This window comes from Delphinapterus leucas, chromosome 18, assembly GCF_059928025.1.
Source record: "Delphinapterus leucas isolate spDelLeu-1000000601 "Yukka" chromosome 18, BTC_Dleu_Yukka2, whole genome shotgun sequence".
Taxonomy (NCBI): Eukaryota; Metazoa; Chordata; class Mammalia; order Artiodactyla; family Monodontidae; genus Delphinapterus; species Delphinapterus leucas.
The window spans coordinates 78,066,101-78,087,340 of NC_143146.1; the positions used below are offsets into that span (position 1 = coordinate 78,066,101).

At 42.6% G+C, this 21,240-nt stretch overlaps 1 protein-coding gene across 5 annotated transcripts in view; it reads left to right on the forward strand.

Moving 5' to 3' along the window:
• Positions 1-21,240, forward strand: part of EEF1AKMT1 (EEF1A lysine methyltransferase 1) — a 25,609-nt gene continuing 4,369 nt past the window's right edge. For 2 of the 5 annotated variants that reach the window (XR_016388752.1, XM_022574468.2), the window contains exons 1-4: positions 1-105; positions 14,375-14,525; positions 16,313-16,395; positions 20,709-20,989. Coding sequence is in view for 4 of the 5 variants with exons in the window: in XM_022574468.2 (XP_022430176.1) it covers positions 14,382-14,525; positions 16,313-16,395; positions 20,709-20,989 (508 nt within the window). In the remaining variant the exon portion in view is untranslated. Of the gene's footprint in view, positions 106-12,761; positions 14,256-14,374; positions 14,526-16,312; positions 16,396-20,708; positions 20,990-21,240 lie in introns of those variants that run through there. The other 3 variants (XM_022574469.3, XM_022574470.3, XM_089899772.1) reach the window with 3 other exon arrangements.

The window sequence follows — 21,240 nt, forward strand, 5'->3', positions numbered from 1 at the left end:
GCTTCCGGCCTGGCGGGACGGTGTGCGCACGCGCAGACGCAGTCGGCTGTCCGGGCCATCGAGGGGAGGCGGCGGCGCACGGGAGGAGGCGAGTGGGGCGCGTTGGTGAGTAACCAGAGCAGCCTCCGTGCTCCTGTGTTCGGGTTTCTGCTCCTTCGGGTTTCCCGGCGCAGCCTGGGGGCTGCGGCTGTAGTCAGCGGGGCCGGGGTAGGTGGGAGCTGAGGAGGGTCAGCCCCGGCTGGCGGGGGCGGGGCGGAGGGGCTGCCTCCTTCCGTCCCCTCAGGGAGGCCGCAGGGGCTGAGGCGTCTCGGCCGGGCAGAGGGGGCGGGGCGGGCCGGGGGCTCGTGCGCGTCGAGCCGCGCTTCAGGCAGGTGAATTTCACCCCCGTGTCTTAGTTGTAAAATAACAGGGTAGAGTTTTCGAAGGCGGGAGAGCAGGCGCCGTACGGAGCGGGAGACCACGGGGACCGCCCGGGCTGTTCCGCCGGGTCACTCGGGAGGCCCCCGCGCCCCGCCCCCCCCCCCCCCCTCCTGCGCGGCCCCGGGGTGGCCTTGGCCAGGAGACACTGTGTGCATGGTGTGGACAGGGAGGAGCGGCCGGCTGTAAACCTGACATGTGGAAGTAGGCTTGTGTGCGTTTGAAACGTGCATGGCCTAAGGTTGCCTCTTGCGGGAGGGTCGCTTTGGTTTTGTGGAGTTGTTCGCGGCAACGCAGGGTAGCCCGCTCCTCCCTGCTGACGCAGCTCCTTGATGTGCAGCCTTCGCGCGTGCTGTCCGCCTGCACGCCCCCTTCCGCATCCTTGCCTGTCCGTCAAGGCCCAGGTACGAGCCACCTGCTGCTTGTCTCCGCCCTCCACCCGCACGCGCTGCTCGTTCTGCTCTCAGGGCACTAAGCGGTGCCCCTCGGATAGAGGGCTCGGCACGTTGCCACACTCAGCTGCCTCCTGTGCGTCTTTCTGCCGAGAGCAGGGTCTCAGCCCTAGCGCTGGTGACTTTGGGGCCGGGGAGTTCTTTGCTGTGGAGGGTGATTCTCTAAACCGTACGGTATTTACCAGCATCCCTGGCCCCTACCCATTAGATGCCAGCGCACCCTCCACAGAGAACCACTGAGCTGCAGTAGCAGCCACACGAGGCTTAGCATCAGTTTAATAGCAGTGTAGCACAGCACTTCCCAACTCTTCTTGGCTCCTGTTTTTCTTTTTTGGCTGCGCCAGGCTGCTTTCAGGATCTTAGTTCCCCAACCAGATCTTGAACCGGCCCCCGGGCAGTGAAAGCATGGAGTCCTCATAACCAGCGGACTGCCAGGGAATGCCCTTCCCAACTCTTTTGGAATTGAAAATCTCACAGCAGTTTCACAGGCCCACTTAGAAAAATTTTTAAAGATGCTAAAGATATGATGAAGTAGTGACTTAAGCTTAAAAAAATTTACTGTATTACAACTAAAGTTCAGTTAATTTAGAATTTAGTAATGTTTATTATATAAACAGATTTTAATTTTTCCTACTTGTGATGCTCTCATGAACTCACTCTAATAATGTATGTGAAACAGTGTATGATTGCTAACATTTGCAATTCATGTCTCTCCATTGAGCGTCTCTTACCGTAATCCAAAATATATTTTATTCCTATTGTTTGTTTTCTCCCTGCCTCACTAGAATGTAAGCGCCAAGAGGACAGGGACTTGGATTCCCATCACCAAGAATAGTGCTAGTGCAAGGTAGTGCCTTGGTAAATGATTATCAGCTTTAAAAATAAACTTTTAGGGCCCAATTCATACTGAAATACAGATTGAAATTTAATTGCTTTTTACAGCCACAAAAGTAGGCAGTTTTCTTAAATTGCTCTTTGGAATTCTTTCATTTGAACGAAGTCAACTTTTTTTTTATGGTTTTCATGTGTTATTTCTAAATAATTAGCTAACAGATTCCAAGTTGCAAATGAAAACCTTTCTCCATCCACAAATGCAGCTGTGGAAAGTGTTTAGTACTAATAAATAAAAATTCAGATATTCCTGTCTGTATGAAAGATACACACGTATATGTGTATATATGAATGTATATGGACACACATGTTTTTCTTTGTCCTTCTTCTAGACAGTACTCTTCTAGACAGTATTCTTCTAGACAGTATTGTGGGGCAGCTTGGATCAGGAATCGGTTGTACACTTCAAATTTCTCAGGAGACATTGGATTTTAATATTTGCCTGATTCTGACTCTTGAAATACAGGACTAAAATGAAGCCTCTTAGTACTTTGCAGATAAGTTTGCTGTGTTCTCAGACTTCCTCAGCTCAGCATTGCACACACTAATAATTCTCCCTTCTTCTTTTCTTCTTCTGGGACTCCCACAGTGCGTATGTTGGGCCACCTGAAGGTGTACCCCATCTCTGCTGATATCTCCATTTTGTTCAGACATTGTTTTCTTAATGTTCTCCACATCTTTTAGTTCTTTTAGCATCTTTAAGACAGTTGTTTTGCCATCTGATCTTTTTCAGGGATGGTTTCTGTTGGTTTACTTTTTTCCTTTGAATGGGCCATACATTCCTGTTTCTTTGTATGCCTTGTGATTTTTTTGTGGAAAACGCTGGAAATCTCAGATTCTCCCCCTTCCCCAGGATTTGCTTTTTTTGTCATTCTGTTGTTGTTGCTATTATTGTAGGCTGTTTTTGTGCCAAGGATCAGCCTGAGGAAACTTAAGGTCTTTCTAAGCCTACACCTTTTCCTGGGCATGCATAGTGACCTTCTAAATTCCTCCATATATTCAGTTGCTATTTATAATGGTCTGGTCCTTAAATGTGTGGCCCCCAAAAGGGCGAAAAGAGAAAAATGGAAGCGGGGGAGGTGCTGGCACTTTAAATCCCCTCAAAGTTGCTTCTGCTGGAGGGGGGAAGTGCTAACAACAATATGAGCCTTGCAGCGATGGCTGCCTGACTCTGTCTTTGCCTCCATGATTAGAAGTAGCTGTCAACGATCAGAATACAGATCCCCATTATTTGAAGGGCAGGGTCCTTATTGCTCACCTTGCTCCCACAGGCTGCTCCTGGAGCTGTTGAAATTGTGTGTTCTCAAACTTTATTGTCTACTTGGCATCCATTAATTACAGGGCAAAAGTAATGGCCCTGTAATTCCTTACATCTTCTCTGCACGTTAGCTCTCATGGGCACGTGAAAGTCATATCACAGACCTCCCAAACCACACATTATAGAATGTGTATTTTCCCTTCTTGCCCACTGTCTTAACAATAAAGACACTGTCCCAGTTCTTTCTCTGCTTCCTTGTTCCTGCATGTGACAGGTTTCATGTGGTCCTTCACCATGTGCTGTGCCTCTCATTTCCTGGGGAACTGTGAATAACAAACTCCTCTTTCAGTGGCATTGACCTCTCCATATCCTCATTCAGCTGTATGAATTAATCCCTGAGCACAAAACAGGTACCCCTTTGTGCACACCTTCCTGAGGCAGGAATGAGGAGTGAGGAGTGGGTAGGCACTGCGAGTTAAGTGCCCAAATGGAGTGAAATTAACCAAATGTTAAGTCTTCCCGTGGGAGTTGCAAGCCTTTGAATAGACTCTAGGGATCCAAGATAGTTACATCAGATAGATTTTGCCAGTAAAATTATCTAGGTATGGAGACAGTCTTCCCAGAACCTTCTAATAACCTTTATACACACTCTCTCACCATTCACTCCCATTGATACCACCTTGACGGTGTCAACCTTCAGAACAGTCTCACCTCTCTGACCACTTTATTTTGAGGCTGTAAAATGATAGATCTGCTATATCTGCATTTTGTCTAAAAGTGATAACAGTGATAACTGTATTTTATCAAATCTCAAGAAAACATGCTGACAATTAAACTTACACTCATTTTAAAGCCATCTGTTAAAGTAATTTAAAAAAATGTGTATCTTAAGTCTGTGAATGTGATACATGTGACAAGTCAGTCAAAGTCAGTCCTGCTCCAGGCAGACAGCATCCACCGTGCTCCATGCAGACAGCATTCACCATGCTCCACGCAGAGTTTCCTGTCACACTTCATAGTATTCCCTTTAGTTACTAATTTCCTGTGCTCCAGTTTCACTCATTCCCTCTTCTGCCAATTCACTTTTTGTAAAGTAGACAGTCATATGAAGGTACTAAACTGTCTTATTTAGTGGTTATAACAGATACCATATTATTAGTGGTATACTTACAACTTCAGGGAGTACTGAAGGTAATATTTGTGTTCCTGTTGTGTGCCAAGGACTATTAGGCCCTTTATAGATAGTAATTCATCTAACTCAAAATAACCCTATTAAGTAGGTGTTTGTTAATATTTGTCCATTTTATAGATGAGAAAATTGAGGCATAGAGGGGTTAAATACTTCCTTCAAGCTATGCAGTTAGTAAGTGGCAAAACCATGATTTAAGCCTAGGTAATTTGGCTCCAGAGGCCATGCTCTTAATCCTGTATCATGTTTTTCTGAATGTCTAAATAATAGCAGAAATACCTTTTCACAATCAGTATAAAAAACGTGATCATCTGCTTCGAGTACGAGTTGTTTCTATGATCTAGTCATTAAAGTGAACATCTACATCTTGAGATGGGTGTGTGCACAAATTACAGATAGTTTAAGATGAAAAATTTCAAACGTTTAAAACGACAGCCTGTAGTAAGAAGTTTTGTATCATGATACATGACCCTGTACACACATGTGTATTTTTTGCTAAAACATTTCACAAAGCAATATTTAACTTCTACTATAAGCCATATACTTCGATACAACTTTTTCTATTAAAAAAAAAAATGCTGGGCTTCCCTGGTGGCGCAGTGGTTGAGAGTCTGCCTGCCGATGCAGGGGACACGGGTTCGTGCCCCGGTCCGGGAAGATCCCACATGCTGCGGAGTGGCTGGGCCCGTGAGCCATGGCCGCTGAGCCTGCGGCGTCCGGAGCCTGTGCTCCGCAATGGGAGAGGCCACACCAGTGAGAGGCCCGTGTACCGCAAAAAAAAAAAAAAAAAAAAAAAAAAATGCTGATGTTGTCCTACTATATTGACTTCATAACTTAAGGGAGATCATTGTACAGTGTGAAAAACACGGATAGAAGAATAGATGAGCTGTTCCACGAGATTTATTCTAAGTTCTTTCAAAAAGTTTAGTACCCTGGGGTGGCATCAAACTGTTTGGAAGCCATTTTAGGCACTTTTTACTTACATAATCAAGTCCATGGGTCTCTGCAGATATGTAATAAACATTTAAAAAATTATGTGTATCCTCACTCCCAGGGGTAATCACTATCTTTAATCTTCAGTTTTTCATTAACTTGCTTTTATCTTCATGTTTCTGAACTTCATTTAAATAGAATTATTTATACTATATGTATTTTTCTGTAACTTAGTGACTTACATGTTCTTGAGATTCATTCCTGTTAGCATATATATGGCTGTAGTTAATTATTTTTTACTGTTGTGAATTTCCACTTGGAGTAACAAGGGCTAAATTTCCCCTCCCATCTGATATAACTAAAAAACAACAACAACAAAAACCAGATAAAATATGTGGGGAAGAAATGTCTTTGAAAATATTGGCCACAAGACAACAAAGGGCAGTGGTCCCTGAAAGAGGGGAACAAACAAAATGAGCCTGATGATTGCCCCATCTTACTACCTGAGAGACTTTTCAGACTGCTGTGCAGGGGAGGGAAACCCAGACAGAATCCAGAGACCTCTCTGAATTGAGGAAATAGTTCATGGACCCTGGGGAAGCCACATGGGGCCAGAGTGCAAGGCAGAGTGCCGTACCAGAGAAAGAACCCTAGAGAACTGCAGAGGGACCTCCTTGAGAAACTACCTGAGGCTAGAGAAGACAAAATACCTGAAAGGATTTGAAGGAACAGAACTCACTCAAGACTGGGAATAGTGACTGTTTCTACCAGCTGTACTGAAAAACCTCATAATTCATGGGGCGTTGGATAAAGTACTTAGAGATACTGCTATTTTGCTACAGTGGTGAGCAGTAATTAGTGCTAGACTAACTGCTGTTCTCCTCTCTACTAACAGTCTTAAAAGCAAGACCCGAAAGGATAAAATTGTTTCCAAGTAACTTTACTGTGTCCCAGTACAAATCTCAGGAATACTTATATTTATAAATACTAATTTATGTTTATAAATATACTTAAGGAGTACAAAAATATCTGCCATCGAACAAGTTACATTTCATAATATCTAGCATTCAATAAAAAAATTAACCAACCATGCAAAGAAGAAAATATAACCCATAATGAGAAAATCAGTTGGTTGAAACTGACCCAGAACAGACACAGATGTTATAACTAGTAGACAAGGAAAATGAACAGTTATAGCTGTATTCTGCACATTCAGAAAGCTAGAGGAAAGACCGAACATGTTAAGTAGAAATATGAAAGAAAGATTGGGTTGGCCAAGTGCCTTTGGGTTTTAAGTAAAAGATACATTTTTCATTTTCACCAGGAACTTTATTGAAAAATGTATTCACCGTTTTGTTCCACTACCTTCTGCCATTTTTCAGGCAACTTCATAAGTCCACCTTCCTAAAACGTCTTATCTTTTTAAGCAAAGAACTGTTCCAGGTGGCTTTTACAGTCTTAGAGGGAACTGAAATTTTTTCCATTAAGAGAATTTTGTAAAGACCAAAACATGGAAATCCAAAGGTGCAATGTCTGGTGAATACGGAGGATGAATCAGAACTTCTCAGCCGGAATTTCCCTGGTAGTTCAGTGGTTAAGCCTCTGTGCTCCCAATGCAGGGGGCCCGGGTTCGATCCCAGGTCAGGGAACTAGATCCCACATGCAGGCTGCGACTGAGACCTGGTGCAGCCAAATAAATAAATATATTTTTTAATTAATTTATTTTTGGCTGCATTGGGTCTTTGTTGCTGCGTGCAGGCTTTCTCTAGTTGTGGTGAGTGGGGGCTTCTCTTCATTGCGGTGCATGGGCTTCTCATTGCAGTGGCTTCTCTTGTTGCAGAGCACAGGCTCTAGGCGCGTGGGCCTCAGTAGTTGTGGCGCGTGGGCTCTAGAGCGCAGGCTCAGTAGTTGTGGCACACGGGCTTAGTTGCTCCGCGGCATGTGGGATCTTCCTGGACCGGGGCTTGAACCCATGTCCCCTGCATTGGCAGGTGGATTCTTAACCACTGCGCTGCCAGGGAAGTCCCATAAATAAATATTAAAAAAAAAAAAGAATTTCCAGCCAAGCTGTAATAGTTTTTGCCTGATCATCAAAGAAACGTGCTGTCTTGCGTTATCCTGATGGAAGATTATGCGTTTTGTTGGCTAATTCCTGACACTTTTTGGTGAATGCTGCTTTCAGTTGGTCTAATTGGGAGCAGTACTTGTTGGAATTAATCGTTTGGTTTTTCCGGAAAGAGCTCATAATAGAGGGCTCCCTTCCAATCCCACCATATACACAACATCACCTTCTTTGGATGAAGACTGGCCTTTGGTGTGGTTGGTGGTGGTTCCTTTTGCTTGCCCCACGGTCTCTTCCAAGAGTACAGTATCCACTTTTCATCGCTCTTCACAAATTTGTTTTAAAAATGGAACATTTTTATTACATTTAAGTAGAGAATCGCATGTGGAAATCAGTCGGGAAGTTTTTTCCACTTATGTGGAACCCAAACATCAAAGCAGTTAACATAACCAAGCCGGTGCAGATGGTTTTCAGTACTTGATTTGGATATTTTGAGTATGTCGTCTATCGCCTGCGTGGTATAACGTCGATTGTTCTCAATTAATGTCTCGATTTGATCGCTGTCAACTTCAGCTGGTCTACCCAACCTTGAGCATTGTCCAGTGAGAAATCTCCAGCACAAAACTTTGAAAACCACTTTTGACATGTTCGACCAGTCACAGCACCTTCTCCATACACTGCACAAATCTCTTTTTGCATTTCAGTTCTGTTTTTACCTATAATAAAGCATAATATGCCAAAAATGTTGCTTTTTTTCTTCCATCTTCAATATTAAGATGGCTACACAAAAATTCACCAATTTTGATAAGGTTTGTTTTTTTTTTTAAAGAAGATGTTGGGGGTAGGAGTTTATTAATTAATTAGTTTATTTTTGCTGTGTTGGGTCTTCATTTCTGTGTGAGGGTTTTCTCTAGTTGTGGCAAGCGGGGGCCACTCTTCATCGTGGTGCGTGAGCCTCTCACTATCGCGGCCTCTCTTGTTGCGGAGCACAGGCTCCAGATGCGCAGGCTCAGTAGTTGCGGCTCACGGGCCTAGTTGCTCTGTGGCATGTGGGATCCTCCCAGACCAGGGCTCGAACCCGTGTCCCCTGCATTAGCAGGCAGATTCTCAGCCACTGCGCCACCAGGGAAGCCCTGATAAGTTTTTTTTATTGGAGTATAATTGCTTTACAATGTTGTGTTAGTTTCTGCTGTACAACGAAGTGAATCGGCTATATGTATACATAGATCCCCTCCCTGTTGGACCTCCCTCCCACCCTCCCCCATCCTGCCCACCTGGGTCATCACGGAGCACCAAGCTGAGCTCCCTGTGCTATATTGCAGGTTCCCACTAGCTATTTTACACATTGGTATAGTGTATTTATGTCAAACTTAATCTCCCAATTCATCCCACCCTCCCCTTCCCCATCCCACCCCCACCCCCACCCCCACGTCCACACATCCATTCTCTATGTCTGTGTCTCTGTTCCTGCCCTGGAGTTAGGTTCACCTGTACCATTTTTCTAGATTCCACATATATCCGTTAATGTGCGATACTTGTTTTTCTCTTTCTGACTTACTTCTGTATGACAGACTCTAGGGCCATCCACATCTCTACAAATGGCCCAGTTTCGTTCCTTTTTATGGCTGAGTAATATTCCATTGTATATATATACCACATCTTCTTCATCCATTCATATGTCGATGGACATTTCGGTTGTTTCCACGTCCTGGCTATTGTAAATAGTGCTGCAATGAACATTGGGGTGCATGTGTCTTTTTGAATTACGGTTTTCTCAGGGTATATGCCCAGTAGTGGGATTGCTGGGTCATATGGTAGTTCTGTTTTTAGTTTGTAAGGAACCTCCATAATGTTCTCCAGAGTGGCTGTATCAATTTACATTCCCAGCAACAGTGCAAGAGGGTTCCCTTTTCTCCACGCCCTCTCCAGCATTTATTCTTTGTAGATCTTTTTTATGATGGCCATTCTGACCAGTGTGAGGTGATATCACATTATAGTTGTGATTTGCATTTCTCTAGTGATGTTGAGCATCTTTTCATGTGCCTTGTGGCCATCTGTATGTCATCTCTGGAGAAATGTCTATTTAGGTCTTCTGCTCATGTTTTTGATTGGTTTGTTTGTTTTTTTGATATTGAGCTGCACGAGCTGTTTGTATAGTTTGGAGATTAATCCTTTGTTGCTTCATTTGCAAACATTTTCTCCCATTTTGAGGGTTGTCTTTCCATGTGCACTTGAGAAGAAAGTGTATCCTGCCGCTTTCTGGTGGAATGTCCTATAAATATCAATTAAATCTGTCTGGTCTGTGGTGTCATTTAAAGCTTGTGTTTCCTTATTTTCTGTCTGGATGATCTGTCCATTGGTGTAAGTGGGGTGTTGAAGTCCCCCACTATTATTGTGTTACTGTTGATTTCCCCTTTTATGGATGTTAGCATTTGCCTTATGTATTGAGGTGCGCCTATGCTGTGTGTATAAATACTTAAAATTGTTACATCTTGTTGGATTGAACCCTTGATCATAATGTAGCGTCCTCCCTTATCTCTTGTCACAGTCTTTATTATAAAGTCTTATTTTATCTGATATGAGTATTGCTACTCCAGCTTTCTTTTAATTTCCATTTGCATGGAATTATCTTTTTTCTATCGCCTCACTTTCAGTCTGTATGTGTCCCTAGGTATTCAGTCTGTATGTGTCCCTAGGTATGAAATGGGTCTGTTGTAGACAGCATATATATGGGTCTTCTTTTTGTATCCATTCAGCCAATCTGTGTCTTTTGGATGGAGCATTTAATCCATTTACATTCAAGGTAATTATCAATATGTATATTCCTATTACCATTTTCTTAATTGTTTTGGGTGTGTTTTTGTGGGTCTTTTTCTTCTCTTGTGTTTCCTGCCTAGAGAAGTTCCTTTAGCATTTGTTGTAAAGGTGGTTTGGTGGTGCTGAATTCTCTTACTAGCTTTTGCTTGTCTGTAAAACTTTTGATTTCTCCGTTGAATCTGAATGAGATCCTTGCTGGGTAAAGTAATCTTGGTTTTAGGTTTTTCCCTTTCATTATTTTAAACACATCTTGCCACTCCCTTCTGGCCTGTAGTTTCTGCTGAAAAAATCAGTTGATAACCTGATAGAGATTCCCTTGTATGTTATTTGTTGCTCTTCCCTTGCTGCTTTTAGTAGTTTTTCTTTGAATTTAATTTTTGTTAGTTTGATTAATATGTGTCTTGCTGTGTTTCTCCTAGGGTTTATCCTGTATAGGACTCTGTGCTTCCTGGACTTGGGTGGCTATTTCCTTTCCCATGTTAAGGAAGTTTTCGACTATGATCTCTTCAAATATTTTCTCAAATCCTTTCTCTTTTTCTTCTTCTTCTGGGACCCCTGTCATTTGAATGTTAGTGTGTTTAATGTTGTCCCAGAGGTCTCTGAGACTGTCCTCAATTCTTTTCATTCTTTTTTCTTTATTCTTTTCCTCAGCAGTTATTTCCACCATTCTATCTTCCAGCTCATTTATTCTTCTTCTCCTTCACTTATTCTGCTGTTGATTCCTTCTAGTGTATTTTTCATTTCAGTTTTGTTGTTCATCACTGTTCTTTAGTTCTTCTAGGTCTTTGTTAAACATTTCTTGTATTTTCTCAGTCTGTTCCTCATTTTATTTCTGACGTTTTGGATCATCTTTATTATCATTACTCTGAATTCTTTTTCAGGTAGGTTGCCTATTTCATCTTCATTTATTTGGTCTTGTAGGTTTTTACCTTGCTCCTTCACCTGTAACATATTTTTTTGTCATCTCATTTTTTTTTTTTTTCGATGGGTGGGGCTGTGTTCCTGTCTTAGTGGCTCTTTGGCCTGAGGCGTCCAGCAGTGGATTGCAGGCAGTTGGGTAGAGCCGGGTCTTGGTGCCAAGATGAGGACCTCCGGGAGACCTCACTTCCCTTAATATTCCCTGGAGCCTGAGTTCTCTGTTAGTCCAGCGGTTTGGACTTGGTGCTGCCACCATAGGAGCTCAGGCCCGAACCCCGGCCTGGGAACCAAGATCTTGCAAACAAACAAAGAGCTGAACAATAACAATAAATAAAATTAGAAAAATAAAAAATATATTAGAAAAAATAAAAATATAAATGAAACAACAAGGTAAAACAGGGACTTCCCTGGTGGTCCAGTGGGTAAGACTCTGTGCTCCCGGGTTTGATCTCTGGTCGGGGAACTAGATCCCACATGCATGCTGCAACTAAGAGTCCACATTGCCACAACTAAAGATCTGGTATGCTACAACGAACACCCTGTGTGCTGCAACTAAGACCCAGCATAGCCAAAACAAACAAATAAATAAATAAATACAAGTTAAAACAACCACAACAGCAAAAAAAAAGAAAAGAAAAGAAAAGGCCTTGGCTGTGGGGGGCGGGGCTTAGGCTCTGGACCCTCGCAGCCAGAAAAGGCCCTGAGTGGGCGGGGCAGGCACAGGGCTTAGGCTCAGCATGCCTGGAGGGGGCCTCAGAGTGCAGAGGATCAGGCCTGGGACCTCAGCAGGCTCCCCGGGGCCCGAGTGGGCGGGGGAAATTCTGGCAGTGTTCCCTTCTGATCCTCTGATCCCCCAAGGGTCTCTCCCTGTCCCTGTTGATCCCCTCACTGTGAGTGGGCCCCTCCCCCAGCCACCCCTCAGGGATGCTGGTCCTGTCCTGCCTCCACTTCTCCTCCCCTCTCCCTCCCCCCCCACGTCCTACCCAGTCACTTGGGAGTTCCTCCCATCCCCTTAGGTGTCCGAGGTCCCCCACCAGCACCTGGTAGGTGCCCTAATTGTGAGGAGATGCAAACTCCACATCAGTAAGTTTTTTTAAAATGCATGCTGATGTGACAGCTGTCACAATACAATCTAACAAAACTGTTTCAAATGAAGGTAAAGACATCTAAGTGCTACTAGAGCCATCTTACAGAAAAACCCAAATGAACTTTTTGGCCAGCCCAATAAAAGAGACCCAAGTCAAACTTCTGGTCATAAAAACTACAATATCTGAAATAAAAAATACACTGGGGCTTCCCTGGTGGCGCAGTCGTTGAGAGTCTGCCTGCCGATGCAGGGGACGCGGGTTCGTGCCCCGGTCCGGGAAGATGCCACACGCCGTGGAGCGGCTGGGCCAGTAAGCCATGGCCGCTGAGCCTGCGCTCCACAGCAGGAGAGGCCACAACAGTGAGAGGCCCGCGTACCACGAAAAAAAAAAATACACTGGATGTGATTAACGTCAGGTTAGACATTGAAGAATAAAAAATTACCAAACTCGAAGACCAGAAATGGAAACTTATCACAAATGAAATACAAAGAAAAAAGTTTTGGTTTTGGTTTTTTTTAAGTGAACAGAGCATCAGAGAGCTCTGGGACAATTTCAAGTTACCTAACATTCATGTATTTGGATCCCGGAAAGAGAAGGACAGCAGAAAAATATTTGAGAGGGCTTCCCTGGTGGCGCAGTGGTTGAGAGTCCACCTGCCGATGCAGGGGACACGGGTTCGTGCCCCGGTCCGGGAAGATCCCACATGCCGCAGAGCAGCTGGGCCCGTGAGCTGTGGCCGCTGAGCCTGCACGTCCAGAGCCTGTGCTCCGCAACGGGAGGGACCACAGCAGTGAGAGGCCCGCGTACCGCAAAAAAAAAAAAAAAAAAAAAAAATTTGAGAAATAGTGGCCAAAAACGTCTCAAATTTCAGGAAAACTGTAAACCCACAGATCCAAGAAGCTCAGTAAACTCAAAGCATAAGAAACATGAAGAAAACTACACTGAGACACATCATTAACCAAATGCTCAAAACCAGTGATAGTGAGAAAAATCTTAAAAGCTACCAGGGGAGGAAGACACAAACAAAAAGTAAGAAAACTAAGGGTGACAGCAGATTTTATGTTGGAAATAATGCAGCTAATAGTGGAGGAATCTCTTTAGGGTACTGAAGAAAAACTCAACCTAGAATTCCATCGCTCCAAAAAATAAAATCTTTCAAAAAGCAAGGCAGTGTAAAGACAGTTTTAGACATAAAAGCTGAAATCAGGGATGCATCAGCAGTAGAACTGTGCTACAGGAAATGTTAAAAGAAGCCATTCAAGCAGAAGGAAAATGACAGCAGATGGAAATATTAATCTGTACAACAAAATGAAGTGCAGTGTAAGGGGTTACGAAGTAGGTAAATACATAAGGTTTTTAAATTTAACAGTGTGGTGTGGAGTTTATAACAAATGTAAAAATAAGATGTTGGTCAAACAGTAACACGAAGGATTGGAGGAGAGAAATGGAAGTTATATACAATTATAAAATTTTTATGTAATACAAGAAGTGATATGTTATTTGAATGTATGCTGTGATATATATACTGTAAACCTTAAAGCAACCACTTAAATAACAAAGCTATAGGTAGCAAGCCAACAAAGGAGAAAAGAGTGATATAAAATGTTTTCATTGCTGTATAGTATCCCACTGTAGGAATATAGCAGTACATTTTATAATGTCCAGTGGGTGGATACTTCAGTAATTTTAGTTGTTGCTAGTACACATTTCTACTTTGAACGTATTTTACATGTCCATGTATGTGAATTACAGTAGTTTCATGTAGTTATATGATCTATATGTATATGTAGATACAGAATTACTGAGTTGAAGCAGGGGTAAGGTCAAATTGTTTTCCAAAATGTTTTCATCAGTTTACATTTCAACAGCAGAATAGGCAATTTCCATTACTCCACATCCCCCAAAACATTTGGTATTATCCGTCTTCTTAATTTTAGTCAATCTGGTAGGTATATAGTGGTGTCTCATTATTATCATAATTTGCATTCTCTCGTCCTTTTTATTTTTCATATCTCTTCCTATACCCCTCCTTTATGATCCTTCACTTATCCTGTCAGTGACACCCAGGAAGCCTTAGGTCACCTAAAAACAGTGACATTCACACATAAAAAGATCTTATTAAGAGAATCTACTGTGAATTAGCTGCATGTGGCCATTGGGGCACCAGAAGAAATCGAAACATCTTTATAGTATTTATGGTAAAGATTTCACTCTGCAAGGAATCATACAGGTGTGTTTCCTTTATACAACTCACTTTCAGTTTGGATCCCTGCTGTGAGATAAAATTTTTTTAATTGTTGTTTGATGGAAAAGAAAAAACAAACATCACTTATACTCATTTCCCTGCAGGTGTGAAATGAGCAACTCTGAAGATGAGGACCTCCCCCAGCTCTCTTCCCATGCCCTGGCAGCTCTGCAGGAATTTTATGCTGAGCAGAAACAGTACACCGACCTCGGTGGCGATGACAAGTATAACGTTGGAATAATAGAAGAGAACTGGGTAAGTTAATGCATTCCCCACCCATCAGGAAGTGTTGGTGTGGAGCCTATTCTGTACCTAGTTCAGTGTTTGTCTGTATCTGACCTAATACCCAAGTTTATCTCACTTGTCACTACGAAGCTGATAACCTGTTCAGGAGCTAAGACAGAAAGCAGTCCACGAACATTTTAAGACAGTATAAATGCAGATTTTCCTAATTCTGACTCTCAGGCTGCCTGGTGATCAGAGGAGGGGACATTTCAGATAGAAGAACAGCATATCATTATATCCAACACAAACTGTGCTTCCTTCTTGTATACAGATGCATTCTGTTGGTTGTTATGGAGCCCAGCAATCCTTGAGAAAAGGGAAAATTGATCATTGCAGTAATGGGGTAACTGGACTTAAACATGTGGTAAAAAATAGATGAAACTGAGTTTTTAAGAAGGTATTAATAGTTTCTGGGGCACACTGTGTATTTTAATTGTATTTTTATGGTCCAAATAAAAATAGGAATTTTAAAAAGTGAGTTCAGAAAAACTAACCTAACCTGGAATGTAGAAATTTACATTTTTGAAGGAGATAGTTGAGAAATAGATGAGGCTTGAAATTTCTGTCTGTGACTACCCCTTGATAATAGGCCTGCCTCTCTTTGCAGCTGGAAGGAGGGGTGTGTGTGCGTTTAAGCAGACTTTTACATTTTGTGTCAAGTTCAGATCTCTTAAGTTATATAAAATTTCCCTGTTTACCATCTGTTTGAGACTGGGACAGAAATGTTTCTTTATATTTATTCTAAACGTTCCACTTACTCAGATGCCTCTTTCTCACTGCTTCCCTTCTTTATGTGCTTTTGTCTTTAGCGTGATTCTTGAATAGTCAATATTAGAAAACTTGAAGTACGTTATTATTCTTGAGGTGGTCTTTTTCTCTTTTCCTTCTGCTAATTTAAATACTATGTACTTTTTTCTGATTCTAAAAGTAATCTATGGTTGTTGTAGAAAATATATAAAAACATGAACAAAAAAACAAAAGTCATAACTCCACTACCTGAATTAACTATTTGTATATTTTTGACACTTTCTTTTGGTTTGTTTTGTTTATAAAATTAAGGAGATCTCCCAGGAAGTTGGGGGGGGGGGAAAGACAATGATACAAATTATAGAAAGAAAACATAAAACTAGAGGATAAATCCAGGAAGCTCAATATTCAACTAACTGGAGTTCCAGAAAAATAGAACTGAAAAAAGAGGGGAGGAAACCTTCAAAGAATGATATTAGAAAATTTCCCAGAACCAAAGACCCTCACTAAGACACATTATTATGACTGAAAATTCTGGATATAGGTGACAAAGAAGATCCTAGAACCTTCCAGAGAAAAGCATGACACCTACAGAGTCTCAGGTCTACAAGTCACATTGCACTTCTCAGTAGCTTTACTAGAAACTAGAAAAAAGTGGAGCAATTCCTTCAAGATTTAGAGTGAAAATTTGTTCAGCCTAGAATTCTACACCCAGCTGAGTTATCAGTCAAATGTGAGGATAAAAGTAAAATGTTTAAGACATGGTAAGTCTCACTACGCACCACTTCTCAGAAGCCGCAGGATGTTGGGAGAATTAGGGATAGGTTCAAAGAACCCAAGCAAATGAAACAATCATGTATTAACTCTAGGAAAAACGAGGTACCATATATTACTTGGCCCAGCAGTGAACACTGATAATTGATATCGTATATATTGATATAGTAGATATAAATTAAAAGGATAAACTCTGTGCCAGTTGTAAAATGATTTCACTCATTCCTCTGTCACAGCAGCTGAGCCAGTTTTGGTACACTCCGGAGACCGCCCTGCGCCTTGCAGAGGAAGCCGTGGCAGCTGCTGGGGAAGGTGGCAGGTGAGATCAGTTTCATTTCTCTTTTGCCTTTTAATCTAAAGTAATATTTTAAATGTCCTTCCTAGATGAGACATGGTTGGTAAGAAGGCTGGACTGTAATCTGCAAAACCTGTAGTTTGTGATTCGCAGAACATGAGGGAATAAGAAGTGCTTCCCTGTTGAGTCTGGGGACACACACAGAAACCTATTCAGTGTAAGATAGCTTATCTCTGTTCCTTATTTTAACATTTTCTACTTGTTACTTTTATACCCCTAGAGTTTGCTTTAAAAGAAAAAAAATCTTGACCTTTTTGAAGTTTTAAGAATAGATTTTTTTAATTTGGTTTTTACTTCTGTCAAAACTTTGCACGCATATCAAGTCTAATGGTCCTAAAAGACTTGTTCAAAAAATAATCCTTTGTTAATTTTCCCCTTGTCCACCCACTCGCCTTTTGAGCTGTCTTTCATTGATTCTCTTGGTATTTACAAACATTTCTAAATAACGTTTATATTGGCACTTCTTGACTTGTCACTCGTAGACCTTATTTCTTGACTTCTCACCTTAAGAGAATGAGGACTTGGCTCCCTTCACAGGCCACAACTGCCACATACGTGTCTGCTTTCTGTCCACTCTCCCGATAGAGTTATATCCTTTTTTCATTTTCTTTTTTTTAATGGCTGGACTCTTTGCTAATTTTGTGTGTGTGTGTGTGTGTGTGGTACGCGGGCCTCTCACTGTTGTGGTCTCTCCTGTTGCGGAGCACAGGCTCTGGACGCGCAGGCTCAGCGGCCATGGCTCACGGGCCCAGCCGCTCTGCGGCATGTGGGATCTTCCCAGACCGGGCACGAACTCGCGTCCCCTGCATCGGCAGGTGGACTCTCAACCACTGCGCCACCAGGGAAGCCCCATCTTTGCAAATATTTTGTTGAGGATTTTTGCTTCTATGTTCATGAGTGATATTGGTTTGAAGTTTTCTTTTATTCTCTTGGTTTGGGTTTCATATTGGTTAATGGTAGCTTCATAAAATGAGCTGGGAAGTATTGCCTGTGTTTCTATTTCCTGGAAGTGATTGTGTAGAATTGGTGTTAGTTATATCCTAATTTTGGTTAGAACAGGGTTTATGTTGTTATGAGTCTTTTCCTTTTCTGTACAATGTTTCATCTTCCCTGAAGAAAAATAATTTTTTTTTTTTAGTATTTCTATGTCCATATTACTAATTAACTCTCAAATTCTCCCCAATGGTGTGAATCTCTTATCAACAAATTCAAACATATTTTTCAGCTCCTTGAAAAAAATGACTTCCAGGGCTTCGCCCCCTGTTCTATGTGGACTGGTTGATTTCTGGGTTTGCTGCAGCTCTGGTCTACCTCTCTCGTGTTCCAGGCTCCCTCTGTCCAGTACCCCAGGTCTTAGTTTACAGCTTTATCCTGGTTGGGTATATCCTTCAATAGTTTCCATGGGAGGGAAATTCTTAAAACCTTTCATGTCTGACAATGTTTTTATTCCACCCATTCTCTTCATGTGTTAGTTTTGTTGGGTGTCGAATTCCAGGTTTTGAGGGCATTGCTTCATTGACTGCACGTTTCGGTAGTGCTACTGGAAAATACAATGCCATTGTGGGAAACCTGTTTTTCCCATCCCTGCCTACTGCTAGCTTAGGATTTTCTCTTGATCCCCAGTATTCGATGTGTCTTGGTGTGGAGCATCCATCTCTTGTACTGGGTGAAAGCCCTTCCATTCTCCTAACTCAGGTCCTTCAGTTTGGGAAAACAGTCCTAAATTATTTGATTTCCTTCCCACTTTTTTTTTTCGATTCCTCCCTCTGGAATGCCTATTATTTGAATGTTGGACCTATATACTTGTTTTTCTGTCCTTTTTCCATCTTTTGACCTTACCTTCTGGGAAAATTCCTCAACTTTATCTTTTAAACTTTCTACTGAGTTTACCGTTTCTGCTGTCATGTACTTAGTCATCTATACCATAGTTCTTTTTTGGGTCTCTGAACATTTATTATTGTATCTTGTTCCTCCTTCTGAGGATATTATAGGATTTTTTTAAAAAGAGTTAGCTCCCTACACAGTCTAACGAACTGCACACATGCATCTTCTGTTTATTTTGGCCTCTGGTATTATTAGATGCTTTCCTTGAAAGTCTGCTGGCCCCCTGCTGTCAGTCCATATTTAAGGGTGAGGCGCTCTAGGGCTGGAGGTTCTGATACGTGGGCGGGACTTCTCTACTTGGGTGTCTGCAGATGGCTGTTTCCCCATCAACGCCCAGGGTCAGCATGTCCAGGCCTTTCCTTGGGGGCTGGTTAGAGCCCCAGGAAGTCTTCCTGCCTGGAAGTCACACATCTCGTTGACCTCATCCCAGAAGGCTTATTTCTGAAAGAGGGTTGGGGGGGGTCCCAACATCCAGCGGGTTTAACGTGATCCTTGCCATTTCCACATGGTGCCTGGCACCCACCCTTCAAGCCCCCCCAATCCAGAGAACATCCCTCCAGTTTCCTACCACAGTTGTGGAGGCTTGGGATAGGGAAGAGAATCCTAGGGGTGCGTTTTCCTGTTTGCTGCCCCACCGTCTCCCCCGCTCCTTGAGCCACCTGTTCGTGCAGCTTCCTGAGCCACGGGCGCTGTGCTGTCAGCCGGGTTCCTGCTCAGCCTTCCTGGCTGCCAGTCTGGGACCTGGCTAAATGAATGTGTTCCGAATGTGTTCCCTCTGCCATCTTGAGCTGGAAGTTTAACTGGAAGTCCAAAGGTTTTCTTTTTTCTGTCCTTTTTCTTTTAAAATTATATGTAGTTTATTACGTTTTTCTTAATGACATGTTTTTACATGTATTTTCTTATTTTTACATATGAGGGCTTTGGAAGCAACTTCTTTTTTCTAAAAGGCATCGTCAGTATTTTTAGGAGTTATGTCATAATTTTAAAGATGAGTAGTAAGAGTAGCATTTACTGAGTACTCACTGTGTGGCTTGTCTCCTGGGTAAGTGCTTTCTGAGGGTCATCTTGTTTAACCCTCACACCTCTGGAGGTAGTTCCTGTTACCCTCTCCATCCTAAAGACGGACGCTGAGGCCCACGCGGTCGCATCACTCGCACAAGGGCCGCAGCTGGGAGCAGCAGGCCGTCCGCTTCCCCTGCCACTGTCGCCACACCCTGCTCCCGTGCCTTCCTCCACCTCAGACCACTGTCCTTCCGCCGGAAGTACCTCCTCTGGGGTTTCTAGGGAAGGAGGTGCTGCTGTGGTTCAGGTCCTCTGCACCCCCGGCCCAGAGCTCTGGCAGCAGCCGGGCTGGGGTCTGGTCCCCACAGAAGGCGGTCGGGATGCCCCCAGACTTCTTACGTGCTTCACGTGCATTTGGGCCAAGAAGCCTTTGAGCCCAGCGTGGGCACCTAACCAGACGTGTAACACTTCTCTGAAGAAATGCATCTCACAGTTTTAAAACTGACTTTAATTTTCTAAATAAGTAGTTTTCTGAATGATTTTATGTGTGTGTGTGTGTGTGTGTGTATAATAAAAATCTAAAAGTGACAAAGGGGATGGAGACAAAAAGTCTCTTTCCCATTGTCTGCAGACAAGCTGTGCTGTGTATCTCCAAGAGGTAAGCATAAACCCTACTCTGTGGAAGCACAGTCTACACTCTCCTGAACTTGACTGTCTTGGAGAGTAATGACAACACAGTATTCCACTGTAACAGACGTACCACAGTCAACTGAGTAATTCAACATTTAAGGTACTTCTAGCACTTTTGGCAGTTGGCTTTAAAAGTTAACTACTGGAACACTGCCCATTCATGTAATGAGACAGGTTCTTTAATTTACTTATACAAAACAGCAGCAGAAATTCGAAGTAGTCTGTCTGCACTGAGACCTAGTTTTAATGTACTTTTTTGGAAAACTAAAGTTGTTTAGGAAGTTATTTGGAGTTTTTTCTTCAAGATTATATTACAAAGTAACTTCAAAATATTTAGTTTGAGGCTAAAAAGTATTTGAAATAAATGTTAAGAGACCACCATGAAAATACTAAGTAAATTCAGGCCATGGGCTTCATAACCCTTGTCCTAATAATGTTTTACATTTTTTTTTTACCATGAAAAGCACATTTATCCTTTCATACTTTAAAATTATGAGTTGTAGATTTGTAAACAGTAGATTCCTTAAAAGTGAGGCAGTAGAAAGTTTTCTTTCAAAATGTACTGCTGTTACTACTTCAGTTTGCATTATTGTTTCCTTTAAGAAAATCTGGACACGGGGACTGTGGCTTTTCAGTGAAGTGGTTATTGACGCCATGTGCTGTCACAAAGCTCAGTCATGAGCTGGCTCCTTTTGTTCCAGAGTAGCATGTGTGAGTGCCCCCAGCGTTTACCAGAAGCTGCGAGAGCTGCACAGAGACGACTTTTCTATCTGCATCTTCGAATATGACCAGAGGTTTGCCATATACGGAGAGGAGTTTATCTTCTATGATTACAATAACCCAGTGGATTTACCTGAGAAAATCGCTGCACACAGTTTTGACATTGTAATAGCAGATCCCCCCTATCTCTCTGAGGAATGTCTCAGAAAAACATCGGAAACCATCAAGTACCTGACCCGGGGCAAGATTCTGCTGTGCACAGGTAGGTGCCGGATTGGCAACACACATCCCATGACTTTAAACAAGGTTCTTCCCCTCTCTCTGCCCCAGTCGCCTTATCTGTACAGTGGGGCTGAGATGCTACCTGCCTCTCAGGGTTGGGGAGAATTAAGTGGCATGATGCCTGGGAATCGGGGTTCGCCACTGGGTGGGTGCACCAGGAGTGTTACTTGTACTCATCAACGTCAATAATAGTAACAGTATCTGACCCAGCCTGTACAATGGATAAAAGAA